We start from the raw sequence: 14,930 nt of genomic DNA on the forward strand, positions 1-14,930 counted from the left end.
AGCATGACCTCAACCTTACTATCACTTGACATTTCAATTCATCATCTTGCTCTTATGCTCACATTTCTGTCCTCAGCCTGCTACAATGTTCCAATGAAGCCCAACACAGGCTGGAGCAACAGCACCTCATCTTCCGATTAAGCACTTTACAGCCGTCTGGACTCAAATTCAACAACTTCAGGCCACAAACTCTGTCCTCCATTTTCAATTCCCCAAACCAAATGCCAATCCATATCCAGTTGTCATGTTTTTGTTTTCAGACAGTACTAACCTCTTTCACTGCTATTGATATATTCTGCTATTATGCTTTCAGATCGTGCTAATTTTATTCTGCTATTAACACCCAGTGTGGACCAAAGTTTTTGGGTGAGATTCTCCGCAAATGCGGAGAATCGTAAAGGCTGCCGTGGGACAGGCCGTGACCCACGGCAGCCTTCACGGCCACTTCTGGGGCCGATTCTCCCCCCCGGGCGGGGCTAGGAGCGCGGCCCCGTGCGTCACGGCGGCGCGGCCTTGACGACGGTCATTAAGGCAACACGTCAAGCGTCACGACGGCTGACGCGGCCGATGACATCAGCCGCGCATGCGCAGGTTGGACAACGCCAACCCGCACAGTTGCCGTCTTTCTCCTCAGCCGCCCGGCAAGACGTGGCGGCTTGATCTTGCCGGGCGGCGGAGGGGAAAGAGTGCGTCTGTTTTGGACGCTGGCCCGACGATCGGTGGGCACCGATCACGGGCCTGTCCTCTCCCGAGCACAGTCGTGGTGCTCCCGTGCCAATCGGGCCTCTAGATGCCCCAAATGGGCATCTGCCGCCCGTTTCACGACGGCAGCGAGCAGGTGTGTTTGCTGCCGCGCTGAAACGGGCGTGAAGGCCCGGCCGCTCGGCCTCGGAGAATTGCCGCTCGCCCTAAAAAACGGCGAGCGGCGATTCATGGCGTGGGGGAGTAGAATAGCGGGAGGGCGTGAAAAATGTTGGGAGGCCATCCCGCTATTCTCCCACCCGGCGTGGGGGGTGGAGAATCGCGCCCTTTGTCTATACTATCAGTACTACTCCCTTTCCTTGACATCTTTGTCATTTAATCTCTCCTACCTGCTAACCTATCCCTGACCGTCTTCTTTGCTCCACGCCTCCCTCCCTGCTTTTTCAACAGTATAAAACCTATCACATCTCTACCTATCTCAAGTTCTGAAGAAGCGCCATATTGGACTCTCCACAGATGCCGCCACACTTGCTGAGTTTTCCTGCATTTTGTTTTTACCCTAAAGTAATTTCGTAGCCACTCTTCTGAAGGGATTTCAGTGGCAGTGGAGTAATCCAAGAAGAACTGGTGTACCAGTGGTGTACCGCAGGGATCAGTTCTGGGTCCTCTGCTGTTTGTGATTTTCATTAACTAACGACTTGGATGAGGGAGTTGAAGGGTGGGTCAGTAAATTTGCAGATGATACGAAGATTGGTGGAGTTGTGGATAGTGAGGAGGGCTGTTGTCGGCTTCAAAGAGACATAGATAGGATGCAGAGCTGGGCTGAGAAGTGGCAGATGGAGTTTAACCCTGACAAGTGTGAGGTTGTCCATTTTGGAAGGACAAATATGAATGCGGAATACAGGGTTAACGGTAGGGTTCTTGGCAATGTAGAGGAGCAGAGAGATCTTGGGGTCTATGTTCATAGATCTTTGAAAGTTGCCACTCAAGTGGATAGAGCTGTGAAGAAGGCCTATGGTGTGCTAGCGTTCATTAGCAGAGGGATTGAATTTAAGAGCCGTGAGGTGATGATGCAGCTGTACAAAGCCTTGGTCAGGCCACATTTGGAGTACTGTGTGCAGTTCTGGTCACCTTATTTTAGGAAGGATGTGGAAGCTTTGGAAAAGGTGCAAAGGAGATTTACCAGGATGTTGCCTGGAATGGAGAGTAGGTCTTACGAGGAAAGGTTGAGGGTGCTAGGCTTTTTCTCATTAGAACGGATAAGGATGAGGGGCGACTTGATAGAGGTTTATAAGATGATCAGGGGAACAGATAAGAGTAGACAGTCAGAGACTTTTTCCCCGGGTGGAACAAACCATTACAAGGAGACATAAATTTAAGGGAAATGGTGGAAGATATAGGGGGATGTCAGAGGTAGGTTCTTTACCCAGAGAGTAGTGGGGGCATGGAATGCACTGCCTGTGGAAGTAGTTGAGTCGGAAACATTAGGGACCTTCAAGCGGCTATTGGATAGGTACATGGATTAGGGTAGAATAATGGAGTGTAGATTAATTTCTTCTTAAGGGCAGCACGGTAGCATTGTGGATAGCACAATTGCTTCACAGCTCCAGGGTCCTAAGTTCGATTTCGACTTGGGTCACTGTCTGTGTGGAGTCTGCACATCCTCCCCGTGTGTGCGTGGGTTTCCTCCGGGTACTCCGGTTTCCTCCCACAGTCCAAAGATGTGCAGGTTGGGTGGATTGGTCATGATAAATTGCCCTTAGTGTCCAAAATTCTATGATTAACCTAGGACAAAAGTTCGGCACAACATCGTGGGCCGAAGGGCCTGTTCTGAGCTGTATTTCTCTATCTATCTAACTGGGAATAAAAACTGACACTCCCACAGCAAAATGGAAACTGAATTCTCCACAAGTCTTACATTCTGATTCCGATCCTTCCTCTTCCTCCTCCTCTCCTTCCTCACTATCATCTTCGCTGTCTTCTTCCTTCTCGATTTTCTGCCGCACACTGGTGAAAACAGACTGAAGCACAATTGAATCCTCATAGATCTAAGAATGTCGGAAAGAGGGTTTGATTAGCTGCAGCTACAATGGCAACAAAGTCAACTGGTAAGGTCAGACAGCGGTTCTAAAGTTTTGCTGGGTTCCCCTTCCAAGCAAGGGAAGGCATTTTCCAGAAGCTTTAGTCAGGTAGTGGCAGGATAACTTGTGGGGTGACCATCTGATGGCTGAACAGATTGGGATCATTCTATGCCTCTGCATGGCTTGAATGGATAATCTTCAATAATATTTCTCTAGAGGAGTAGGGATTGCTGATAAGACTAATAAATGGATAAAGTGAGGTATCTGATTACAAACAAAGATAAGATAATTAGTCTTTATTAACAGACACATGAGTACCAAAACAAGGAAGTTATGCTAAAGCCCCTGGTTTGGTCTCAACTGGAGTCACCAATTCTGGGCACCAAACATGTCAGAGCCTTAGATTCAGTGCAGAGGAAATTAACCAAATAGTACCAGGGATGAAGTCTCTCCTCAGAACAGAGTAGGTTAAGGGAAGATGTAATAAAATTATGAGGGATTTTGATCGGGTAATTAAAGAGAAACTATTTCCAGTGGCAGGAGGGTCAGTAATCACCAGAAACTTATTGTTGAGAATTGGGGAAAACATTGGGTGGGGGTTGGGTAAACCCAACCAAATGTTGTTACACAATGAGGTGTTATGATCTGAAATGCACTGGCTTAATGTGTGGTGGAAGCAGGAGGGGTACAAGATAATTGATTCTTCTAAAAACCAGAGACAGGCACAATGGGACAAATGGCCTCCTTTTGTGTTGTACAATTCTATGATTCCAGACTTTTTCTGTTACCCACCAGTGATCCCTCCAGGTTGTAGGTCTGTGCATTCTGACACAGCAACATCACATCTCTTTCCAGGTCATTGAGACTGCGGTACTTGTGATTGCGGATCCGCTCCTACCGAGAAAAAGGTGGCTGTCAGCTCATTCATCTGCAGAAGTTCCACAAATCTAAACCTTCCTTCCAGGAATGTGCAGTGACTGCGATTAGTGCCTGCTGTTACTCAGAACGGATTGTAACTCACTCATAAACTGGCTGGGGTTCACTGAATCTCTGCTGGGTGAGTTTGCAGAAACAAAATGCTCCAACTGCACTCAAAGGAAGGAAGAGCTGACAGGGTCAGCGCTTCTCCAAAGAGCACTTCTCATCAACCAAATGCAGAGTGACTCTCAACGCAACAGAAGAGGAAACTTCAGCCCAGGCCATTGCCATGGTGGGTGAAGACAAAATCCCTGATAATGAAAGAAAATAATATGGGATCCAGAGGGGGCATAGAGTGGGTCATGTACTGTTGAGCTTTTCAAGTGCCATCGGATTGGGACATGTACTATTAAGCTGTGCCATGACCATCATACTGGGGCACAAAGTCTGGGGTGCAGATTCTCACCTAATATTCTTCAAGCCAGCAGAGCCTGGCTGTTGCATATGCCCACTTCATATACAGCAACGCTGCAGTTGCCCCTCCACCAGCTATGAAAAGCTGGATGATGGAGAGAGGAAAATATTTTGAAATCCTGGAATGGTCCACGTAGCATATTTGGAAGTTACAGTTACTGTATAAAACCCAGCATTCAGAGCACAGTTTAAACACAGTACTGTCATGAAAGTGGTTGCGAGTGTACCTTGATTTTCCGGAAGTCGACGGGTTTGCGGATGAGTTCATAGTACTCTGGAAGCTCCTTGCGAGATGGAAGTTGAATGAAGACTTCGCTGAGCTGTCGGCCAGTACTGCTTTAAAACAGAAAAAACACATGTCGATTATCAGCCGTTCACGGCACAGGAGTACTGTGTGAACTATAAAGTGCTGGTGTCTGCCGACACTGCATAAACTTAGTGGAATAACACTGACATCTCACCCTCAATAGAACACACACTAACCAGCCTTTAGCAGTAACATGCTGACTCTTGTTTTAGGTTCTGTGCTAATTACAGACTTCAGAATCTTGAGCTTCAGCTTTGAGAAGGTGTGATGTAGGATAGAATCTTGCAACAGAGGGAGGACATTCAACCCATTGCGCATGGGCCAGTTCTTTGAAACTGCTATCCAGTTAGCCTCACTTCCCTGCACTTTCTCCATAACCGTACAATTTTATCCATTAAAGTATTTATTCCACTTTGTTGCCGAATCTGTTTTAATTTCCCTCTCAGGGTTTGCATTCTGGATAATAACCTGTGTAAAACAAAATCCTCTCAATTCACCCCCGACTCTTTTGTCAATTTACTTGAATCCGTGTCCTCCAGAATGAAAAATGTGTGGTGCTCAGCAGCTATACAGACCAGTAGATCCCTAGCTCCAACCCTAGTTTATGTACCTCATACAGCTCACCCAGGGCAACAGTTGGGATATTACCTGTACCATTGATCTCAGCTTTACCTTGGCTAAGGAGGCAGGAGAGGCATCTGTCTCTCTGTTCTACTTCTGAATGCCATGTAACGCCACCCTCCCACAGCAGCCACCCCCCCCCCCCCACCACGACCTTCTCATAGCCCACAGTGATCCTCCCACTAATCCCCCCCCTGTGACGGTCTCACTAACCTGTCCTTGTATTTAATCACCGCCTCCACAGTTTTCTTCATTTTTTTTGTGAGGTTTGGAGGATTTGGCGATAGTTTTTCTGCTGGCGGCCGGCCGCGCTTCTTCTTCTTCTTCTCGTCGTCGTCCTTGTCCCGGCTGCTGCGTGTACTGGTGGTCGCCATAACAATGGGCGGGTCAACATCTCTCTTCCGCTTGCGGGCTTTTTTCTGACGAACCTCTTCTTCAATCTCCTCGAGGTTGCCCTCTTCTATGGCCTGTTGGGAGAGAAAGGAATCAGAATGAAACCCATTCTTCTTGTTACCTTACTCAGCCAACGGACCTGTGGGGTGTAGGTGCTTGTTGAATCCTAATATGATGCGATAGTGGGACTTACAGTTCAGATGTTTCTATTATCACCAACTTCAGCCAACAGGTATAGTTGTCAACTCATTCCTTCACCTGGTTTCATTGACCATATCCACCAATTCCTGCCATGACCATTTGAACGTAGTCTGCCTCTGAAAGGATTTATCTCCTTGGGTGATGGTGCTGTGTTTGGCCTGTGCTGCTATGTATAAAAACACCCAACGATTGGGCTGCATTCCCACGCACTCACACTCCTACCTTGAGCCACTGTTTCTCGGTTAAGGAGTCGCTGTAGTCCACTTCCTTCCGCTGCCGCGAGCCTCGGCCAAACATTTTCTCCTCCTCCTCCTCGCACGTCAGCCTCTCCACCTCAGCGTCGTCTTTCAAGATCCAGTTTGGAAGCTCGTCTTCTTCCATCAAACGTGGTTTCCGCTTTGGGTTCCTGGCCTCCTCCCGACGACGGTCCAAATCCATCCGCTAAACCAACCAAGAGAGAGAGACACACACACAATTGAGTAGGCTTTCATCACTCACATCCTCTTTCTTTTTGGGGTCTACAATTGAGTGTGAGCGCTGGTACTTTCTCAATCACACACTGTCTGCTTGCTGCCTCAGTCAGATCACCAAGGCAAGTCACTGGACTCCCACTCCCTGCAGAATTTCGCCTACCAGTGTGAAGCACCTGTGGTGCAGAGCGAGGGGCTCCCAGGTTGAAGGAAAAGCTCACATAATTCCCAGCAAATGTGGAAAGAACGTACATTTTTATAGTGCCCTTGACAGAGAAGTCCCAAAGTTTTTTTTTAAAGCCAATTAAATACTTTTGAAATGTAGTCACTGTCGTCATTTAAGAAACACAGCAAGATCCTACAAACAGCACTGTGATAATGATCAGCAAATCTAATTTAGTATTGAGAGATATGTATTATCCCAGTATATTGAAACAAACTGCCCTACGTTTTCTTGGGATCTTTCGAACATCCACCTGATTCAACCCCGGTTTAATGTCACATCTGAAAAATTGCATCTCCAACAATGCAGCACTCCCTCAGTGCTTCATGGGAGCGTCAGCTGAGAATTTTGTGCTCAAGTCTATAGAGTGGAACTTGAACGCATGGGCATCTGGTTCAGAGGAGAAAATACAACCACTGAGCCATGGCTGATGCTTCCTGGTGCCCGAGCAGGTAAAGACACTGTTGGACTAAACCATGGGATCCGAAGGTTCCAGCTTCAATTCGCTATCTGTACAGTCAGTTTGTTTCAGCAAGGCCATAATGGAGTAGGGCTGCTACAATTGGCTTCAGTACCCTGGATTTAGGGGGGGGGGAAACAAATCAGACAGGGATCCTGATATCACTACTCAGAAATTCACAATACAACGTGCATCAGTGGACACTGACTTATCAGGCAAGATGTGATGTATTTGAAAGTTGAATATGCGGCTGATACTCTCTAGGCTCATGCCTGAAGCATGACAACCAGGGCAAGATACCCAGAAGGTTTGAAGGTCCATGGAAACTAGGCAGCAGCAGGAGGTCGGATCTTCAGAAGAGAATAGGGGCAGCACAGTGGTGCAGTGGTTAGCACTGCTGCCTCACGGCGCCGATGTCCCAGGTTCGATCCCGGCCTGGGTTACTATCTGTGTGGAGTTTGCACATTCTCCCCCTGTTTGGGTGGGTTTCACCTCCACAACCCAAAAGATGTGCAGGTTAGGTGGATGGGCCACGCTAAATTGCCCCTTAATTGGAAAAAATGAATTGGGTACTCTAAATTTATTTTTTAAAAAGAGAATAGAAAGTTGGCATGGACAAGATGTGCTGAATGGTCCCCTTCTGTGATGTATCATTTCTATGGTTCTAAATCAGGGAAAAACAGGGGCGGGATTCTCTGACCCCCTGCCGTGCCGGAGAATCGCTGGGGGGTGGCGTGAATCCCACCCTGATGCCGGCTGCCGGATTCTCTGGCGCCATTTTTTCGGCGGGGACAGGAATTGTGTCGCGCCGGCCGGGGGCCGTTGGCAACGCCCTCTGGCGATTCTCCGCTCCGCGATGGGCTGAGTGGTTGCCCGTTTTCAGCGGGTCCTGCTGGCGTAAATCAAACCAGGTATGTACCGGCAGGACCTGGCTTTGCGGGCAGCCTGCGGAGTCCTTGGGGGTGTGTGGGGCGATCTGGTCCCGGGGGTGGGGGGCCCACGGTGGCCTGGCCCGCAATTGAGGCCCACCAATCCGCAGGCGGGCCTGTGCCGTGGGGGCACTCTTTCCCACTGCACCGGCCAGTGTAACGGTCTGCCATTGCCGGCGTGGAAAAGAACCCTCCTACGCATGCGCTGGGATGACGCCAGCACATGCTGGCGCTCCCGCGCATGCGCCAACTTGCGCCAGCCGACGGAGGCCCTTCGGCTCCGGTTGGCGCGGCGCCAACCCCGCCGGCCTAGCCCTTGAAGGTGCGGAGGATTCCGCACATTCCGGGTGGCCCAACGCCGGAGTGGTTCACGCCACTCCTTGGCGCCGGTACGGCCCACCCCACCGGTTTGGGGAGAATCCCGCCCAATGTTGCAATGTGGTTTAAGTAGAACATTTAATGACTGCATACCATGAAGAGATCAAATTCCTCTTCGTGTCTGGCTATCATCTGATTCACCGTCTCATCATCTGGAACCTCATCTTCTTCCTACAATCAAACAAATAACAGGTCATAGACTACGATGGAGGAGGGAGTGGAGGTTGAGACACAATTCAAAAACTTCCCTTTGCAACATTAATATTCTAAATTACTTTGCTTTTAATGGTCTTCAGAAGACAGTGGGATAAAAGGAGGGAAGCACACTGCACAAAACAGAAATCCCTGCATCCCATTGCGAGGCCAGACTTGGCCTGGATACTATCAGGAAATGCAGAGTCAAGACTGAGTCTTCTACACATGGTGAGGAACTTCAGCCTGTCAAACACCACCAGTCAGGATAGAGTGTCCTCCTGGTCTGGGATAGAACCTAGACGCCATAGAGAAAGAAAAAAAAAAAAAGGGCAATAACATTTAAGACCAGTGTTTTTTTTGGACATGGCACATTTAATCAGACTTTGCGAGCAATCAAAGTTACCCTTCTAGAGCAGCAGGCCATGCACTGGAAACCAGCATCAGATGTAGTGGTCACTTGCAACTGATTGCTAGCCTGTAGAAGAATGCTGTCTGACCTAAATGACAAATCACCATGAGGTGTTACATTCAGTGATAGTCAAGACAAACCAAATATCCAATCGATAAATCAAAGACTTTTGATGCCTCTGTACCCATGCTTTCAACCAACTGTCAGAGGAAATGCCCACATTCACCCATCCAGCTTCTTGGAGAGACTTAGCTCTCTACACGGTGGAAAATTACCAACACGATCATTCAGATATGAAAGAAGGCAGCAGGAGACCATGCAAAACAGATGCTTAGCAAACTGCAACTGTGACATTGACATAAAGCTGGAATCACAAGGCACACATTCCACACAAGGCTGAGTTCTGACTCTCATTTCCGGTTTAATTCACAATAAACTGCAGTCAGCTTCACAAGCGGCACAATGAGCTTTGAATTTACACTGTTGACCATTTTAGGAAATAAACTCCATTGATGAAACTCCGTGTCCGGGGACACTGGATACTACTCAACACGGAAACTAAAGTTATATAACCGAGAGCCTTATATTGAGGAAGAACAGTGCAACAGAGTAGGTTACAACCGAGAGCCTTATCCTGACGGTGGAGTGAGAAACAGATAAAATATTATAACTGGGAGCCTTAGACAGAGGGTGTATGATAGAGAGGGTTATAATTGAGAGACTTATAATGAGGGTGGGGTGTGCATCAGCGAAGGCATTTTAACTGGGAGCTTTATAATGAGGGTGGGATGCACTCCATAAGTCTGATTATGTTCCCTTGATCCAAAACATCACTTTGTGCAGTGAAACATCAGGCATGCAGATACAGACAACGAAAAGGAATTAATTACAAAAAACAACAAAATTAATGTTTTTGGGTACCTTTTATACACCTTGCAATTTCTCCCCATTATTCCCACATCTTATCTGGAGATGAGATGATGGAGGGGATTGAGACCCGGAATGTTCGCCCTTTGGAGGAACGAGAATGCCACCATCAGTTGCGACAAGCAGCTGGTCCCCAAGGTCCCAGCCTTGAAGGATCTCAGTGCAACTGTGGCTAATCAGCAGTGTGAGGCTACAGACAGGGGTTCAGTGATTTGAGGTTGCAAATGTGCTGCGGGCAAGGAACCATATCTAATCACCTCCTGTGACACAGCTGCCTCCCAGCAAGGCCGCCACTTCCTTTCTGCATCGCTGTGTTCTCTTAAACAATCTCTTTTTATTTCTGAAATTATTATCCATTATCATTTCTCCAGATTTGTCCTGCAACCATTCCCCAAGCTGGCAGCAAGGGCCTGTGCTGGCAAGTACAGAAGTGGAGGTGGGCGTGGCTCTATTTGTCCATCAGGGCAAATCTCCACCTCTTACACCTAATATCAGGAACACTCCCACTAAAAAAGTTCAGCACAGGGTTAGTTTGAATCAAATACATCAGTAAAATTGTAATAGAATCTTACAGCTTAGAGAAGACTATTCAGCCCAACGTGCCTGTGAAAGAGATAACATGCAGGCTTGAGAGAGCAACTGAGAAAGTAAATAATGTGTATTACAAAGGGATTGGAGTATAAAAGTAAATAAGACTTATTGCACTTATATAGGGCCTTGGAGAGACCACACTGGAGCACTGCTGCCTCACGGTGCCAAGGAGGGCACTTTTATCTCCTAACCTTTTTTTAAAAATGTAGAGTATCCAATTTTGTTTTTCTAATTAAGGGGCAATTTAGCGTGGCCAAACCACCTACCTTGCGCATCTTTTTGGGTTGTGGGGGTGTGACCCACACAGACATGGGGAGAATATGCAGACACAGACAGTGACCCAAGCCGGGAATTGAACCTGGGTCCTTGGCGCCATGAGGCAGCAGTGTTAACCACTGCTCCGCCGTGTTGCCCCTGGTCTCTTTACCTAAGGAAGGATATACTTGCCTTAGAGGGAATGCAACAAAGGTTCACCAGACTAATCCTTGAGATGAGGGATCTCTCCTATGAGCAGAGATTGAGTAGACAAAGGCTGCATTCCCTAGACTTCATAAGAATGAGAGTTGATCCCATTGAAAGATATAACATTTTTAAGGAGTTTGACAGGATAGATGCTGGGTAAATGTTTCCCCTGATAGGGTTCTCGATCTCAGGGTCTCAGTTTCAGGATAAGAGGTTGGCCGTGACTGAGATGAGGATAAATTTCTTCACTTGGAGGGTTGTGGATACTTGGTATTCTTTACCGCAGGGAACCCATTTGTTGAGTATATTTAAGACAAAGATTGACAGATTTTTAGTCACAAATAGAATCAAGGGATATGGGGATAGTGCTGGAAGGTGTAGCCATAAGATCAGCCATAATTTGATTGAATCGTAGAGCAGGCTTGACTGGCCAAATGGCTCACTCCTGCTCCTAATTTCTTATGTTCTTATAGTCAATTAGACCTAATCTGCCATTGCCCCAGAACCGTGTATTTTTTTTCCTTTTCAGGTATATATCAAATTGCCTTTTGAAAGTTACTACTGAATCTGCTTCAACTACCTTTTTAGGCAGTATATTCCAGATCGTAACAACTCACTATGTTTAAAAAAAAGTCTCCTCAACTCCCCCATCTCTGTTGGTTGAGTCGGAAAATATTAGCGAGTGTGGGATGTGCAAAATGCTCTGCAGTTTCTCTGACTTAAATCCAAAAATAAATGTAAAATAATCAGCAAATAATCACAAAATAATCTGTGACAGGAGGCTCCAGTGTCTCTCACCCAACACTTGTGAAAAATCCTTTGGCAAAAGTGTTCAATTGGCAGAAAACACTATGCATTGTTCCTGTTCTTTTATATAACATGATGCGTGCATAAAGTTTAGTAACATTTTGCCAAAGGCTAGAAAGAAGAGGAGCCCTGTGGCACAGCCTGAGAATAAGATGAGATGCGTAGATGCAGGTCGGACTACAAACTAGTCTACTTACAGTATGTCCTTCCGATCCTTTCACCTCCGCTGCCACAACCTCAGACTATGTTAATTGGGGAAAAAAAACAACAAACAAATATCCCATTACTTCATTTTTCAGTCACCACTGATTACATGGAAAAGTTGAGATAAAAAACGTTTTTATTAGAAGGCGTCCCAGCTATTGACAAAGCCAGCGGAATTATGTGGTAACTTCTGATCAAGGGATAGGGAGTACTTTTTTTTACAGGAGTATCTTTACAGGATCCCCTGACTGGGAAGCCATTATTTATTGTTTGTCCCTAATTTCCCTTGAGAAAGGATTTGCGAGCCACTTTCTTAAATATAACTGAGTGGCTTGCTAGGCCATTTCAGACGGCAGTTAACAGTCAAGCACATTGACGTGGGTCTGGAGTCATTTACAGGCCCAACCAGGTAAAGCATATTTCCTTCACTAAAGGGTATAAGTGAACCAGATGCTTTTTAGTGACAACCTAGTAATTTAATAATCACCATTACTGATACTATCTTTTTAATTGCAGATTTCTTCCATTAATTAAATTTAAATTCCCAGCTGCCGTGGTGGGATTTGAATTTATGGCACTGGATCATTAGGCCAGGAACTCTGGATTACTAATCCTACCTCGCACCCTTGATATTTTCAAGGCCATATTCCAGCTTCTTCCGAATAGGGCTTCATGTCCCAGAGTTTGATTAGAAAATTGCTGCTGGAGCCTAACTACGAGAAGGGGATTGGTCCATTGGCAGTGAAGAATAATTTCTATGAGAATGAAATGGATCATCACTGAGTTTATGAAATAAAAACAGAAAATGTTTAAATATGCAGCAGGTCTGATGCGACAGATGGGTAACTGATCAAGCTTTTGACTACCTGTTGAAATAATCATTGGCTCATTGTCACGTTGGCCTGATTACGCGCCTCAAGATAGCACTTGCATCTTTCATGAACTCAGGACACCCCAAGATTCCACTTTACAAAGAAATAAATTTAGAGTACCCAATTATTTTTTCCCCCCGCAATTAAGGGGCAATTTAGCACGGCCAATCCACTACACATGTTTGCGTTGTGGGAGTGAAACCCAGGCAGACACGGAGAGAATGTGCAAACTCCACACGGACAGTGACCCAAGGCCGGGATTCGAACCCGGGTCCTCAGCGCATCAGTCCCAGTGCTATCCACTGCGCCACATGCTGCCCCAAAGTGCCACTTTTGAAGTGTGGTCACTGTTTCAATGTTGGAAAAGTGCCAACCAATTTGCATACAGCAAGCTTCCACAAACCGCAATTACGGCCAGATAACCTGTTTAGTCATGATGGTTGAAGGATAAATTTTGAAAGGACACTGGAGATAACTGCTCTGTTCTTCGAAATAGTGTTGTGGAATTGTTTTAGAGTCCATCCCAGAGGGTAAAGGGACCTCCTAAAGTGCATGCACCCTCAGTACTGCACTGGGAGTGTATTTTTTGATCCTTTGGTGGGATGTGAATGTCACCGGCAGGGTCAGCATTTGTTGCCAATCTCTAATTACCCTTTATGAAGAGCCAGCTTCATGAATCGCTGCAGTCCATTTGGTGTAGGCATACCCACAGTGCTGTTATGGTAGGAATTGCAGCATTTTGATCCAGCGACAGTGAAGGAAGATAAATTTCCAAGTTAGTATAGTAGGTGGCTTGTAGGGGGACTTGTAGGAAGTGTTCCCATGCATCTGTTGCCCTTCTCCTAGCTGGTAAGGACTGTGAGTTTAGAAGGTGCTGTCAGTATTAGGCTAAATTTTGTTCTCCAGTTTCTGGCGTGGATTTTGAATGCACAATCCTCTTACTCAAGGGCTGACACCGTGGGAGGTTTTATACATTAATGCTACATATAGATACATGGTACAGGATGTTCAGGCAAAGGCTTCATTTTGTCTGAAGTAACCACATTCAGAATTTGTTCTTTTCTATTCACAGACCCACTTTATTTCCAACATTTTGTCATCTGTGCTGTGACATTCAGCCCAGGGGCCATCAACTGATTTGAAATTGAATTCAGAAGATATAGGCAGTTATTGTGAGCTGGCGGTCATTGTCGGTCAGCACTGCTATTGTGGTATGACATGACGAGCGCTAACTAGGCAAGGACGGTGGAAATTAAATCATAGCCTGCTCGTCATCATTTTCTGCTTCCCCCAAGCAGACCTTCACTATTAGCTTCTCAGGTTGGGGGAAGAGGTGCGAAAGAGATGTCTCTGTATAACAAAAGAGGGGAAAAAAGAGCAGCCACTTTTTTCCCACTGACCACACCTATTAGCCAGAGATGCGGTAAATATAGTTGGGGCTCAGAAAACATCTAACAGCAACGCTCTTGGGCCTCACAGCAACCACCCCATAGCTTTTCAAATCCATCCCAAGTTTCAGACCATCCTTGTTACTTTGATCAAGGTTCTGTGTAAGACATGGTCAGGCTTGAAGTAGAAGATTAAGGTGTGATCTATTCGAGATGCTTAAGATAAGTGAAGATGTTGACAGATTAGATAGAGAGAAACTATGTGTATGCTCCCTCGGTACTGCACTGGGAGTGTATTTTTTGATCCTTTGGTGGGATGTGAATGTCACCGGCAAGGTCAGCATTTGTTGCCAATCTCTAATTACCCTTTATGATGAGCCAGCTTCATGAATCGCTGCAGTGCATTTGGTGTAGGCATACCCACAGTGCTGTTATGGTAGGAATTGCAGCATTTTCATCCAGCGACAGTGAAGGAAGATAAATTTCCAAGTTAGGGGGACGTCCAGAATAAACCTTAAATTAGAGTGAGGCCATTGAGTGGTCATTTCAGGAAGCCCTTCTTCACACAAAGGATGTAAATATATGGAACTCTATTTCCCCCAAAAAGCTGTTGAGTCCGGGGGTCAAGGGAAAATTTGAAACCGATTGGTAGATTTTTGTTGGGCAAGGGTATTAAGTATCATGGAACCAAGTTGGGTAGATGCAGTTAAGGTACTTATCAACCATGATCTAATTGAATGGCAGGAGAGGCTCAAGAAGCTGAATGGCCTAGTCTACCCATGCCCTATGTTACTTCATTACTGATGTTCTCTTCTCCTATGCGGACCACCACCACTCTTCCCAAGTAGACCTTCTCCATGGCTAAGTCTACGTACTGCGAGTAGGTTTCACAGGAAAACCTAATCCTCACTTTGCTCC

General features: G+C 46.3%; 1 protein-coding gene and 1 long non-coding RNA gene across 9 annotated transcripts in view; one reads left to right on the forward strand and one right to left on the reverse strand.

Annotated features, from left to right (window-relative positions):
- The window catches only part of LOC119957083, a 110,504-nt gene that overhangs the window by 20,548 nt on the left and 75,026 nt on the right, over window positions 1–14,930 (forward strand). The gene's annotated exons all lie outside the window — the stretch shown is intronic.
- The window catches only part of smarca4a (SWI/SNF related, matrix associated, actin dependent regulator of chromatin, subfamily a, member 4a), a 115,301-nt gene that overhangs the window by 3,101 nt on the left and 97,270 nt on the right, over window positions 1–14,930 (reverse strand). For 2 of the 8 annotated variants that reach the window (XR_005458736.1, XM_038784737.1), the window contains exons 28-34: window positions 11,746–11,790; window positions 8,251–8,328; window positions 5,917–6,138; window positions 5,317–5,570; window positions 4,403–4,511; window positions 3,576–3,677; window positions 2,621–2,750 (exon numbers count right to left, since the gene is read on the reverse strand). Coding sequence is in view for 7 of the 8 variants with exons in the window: in XM_038784737.1 (XP_038640665.1) it covers window positions 2,621–2,750; window positions 3,576–3,677; window positions 4,403–4,511; window positions 5,317–5,570; window positions 5,917–6,138; window positions 8,251–8,328; window positions 11,746–11,790 (940 nt within the window). In the remaining variant the exon portion in view is untranslated. The remainder of the gene's footprint in view (window positions 1–2,620; window positions 2,751–3,575; window positions 3,678–4,402; window positions 4,512–5,316; window positions 5,571–5,916; window positions 6,139–8,250; window positions 8,329–11,745; window positions 11,791–14,930) is intronic. The other 6 variants (XM_038784740.1, XM_038784741.1, XM_038784738.1 and 3 more) reach the window with 6 other exon arrangements.

The sequence above is a fragment of the Scyliorhinus canicula genome, chromosome 25 (assembly GCF_902713615.1).
Source record: "Scyliorhinus canicula chromosome 25, sScyCan1.1, whole genome shotgun sequence".
Lineage (NCBI taxonomy): Eukaryota > Metazoa > Chordata > Chondrichthyes > Carcharhiniformes > Scyliorhinidae > Scyliorhinus > Scyliorhinus canicula.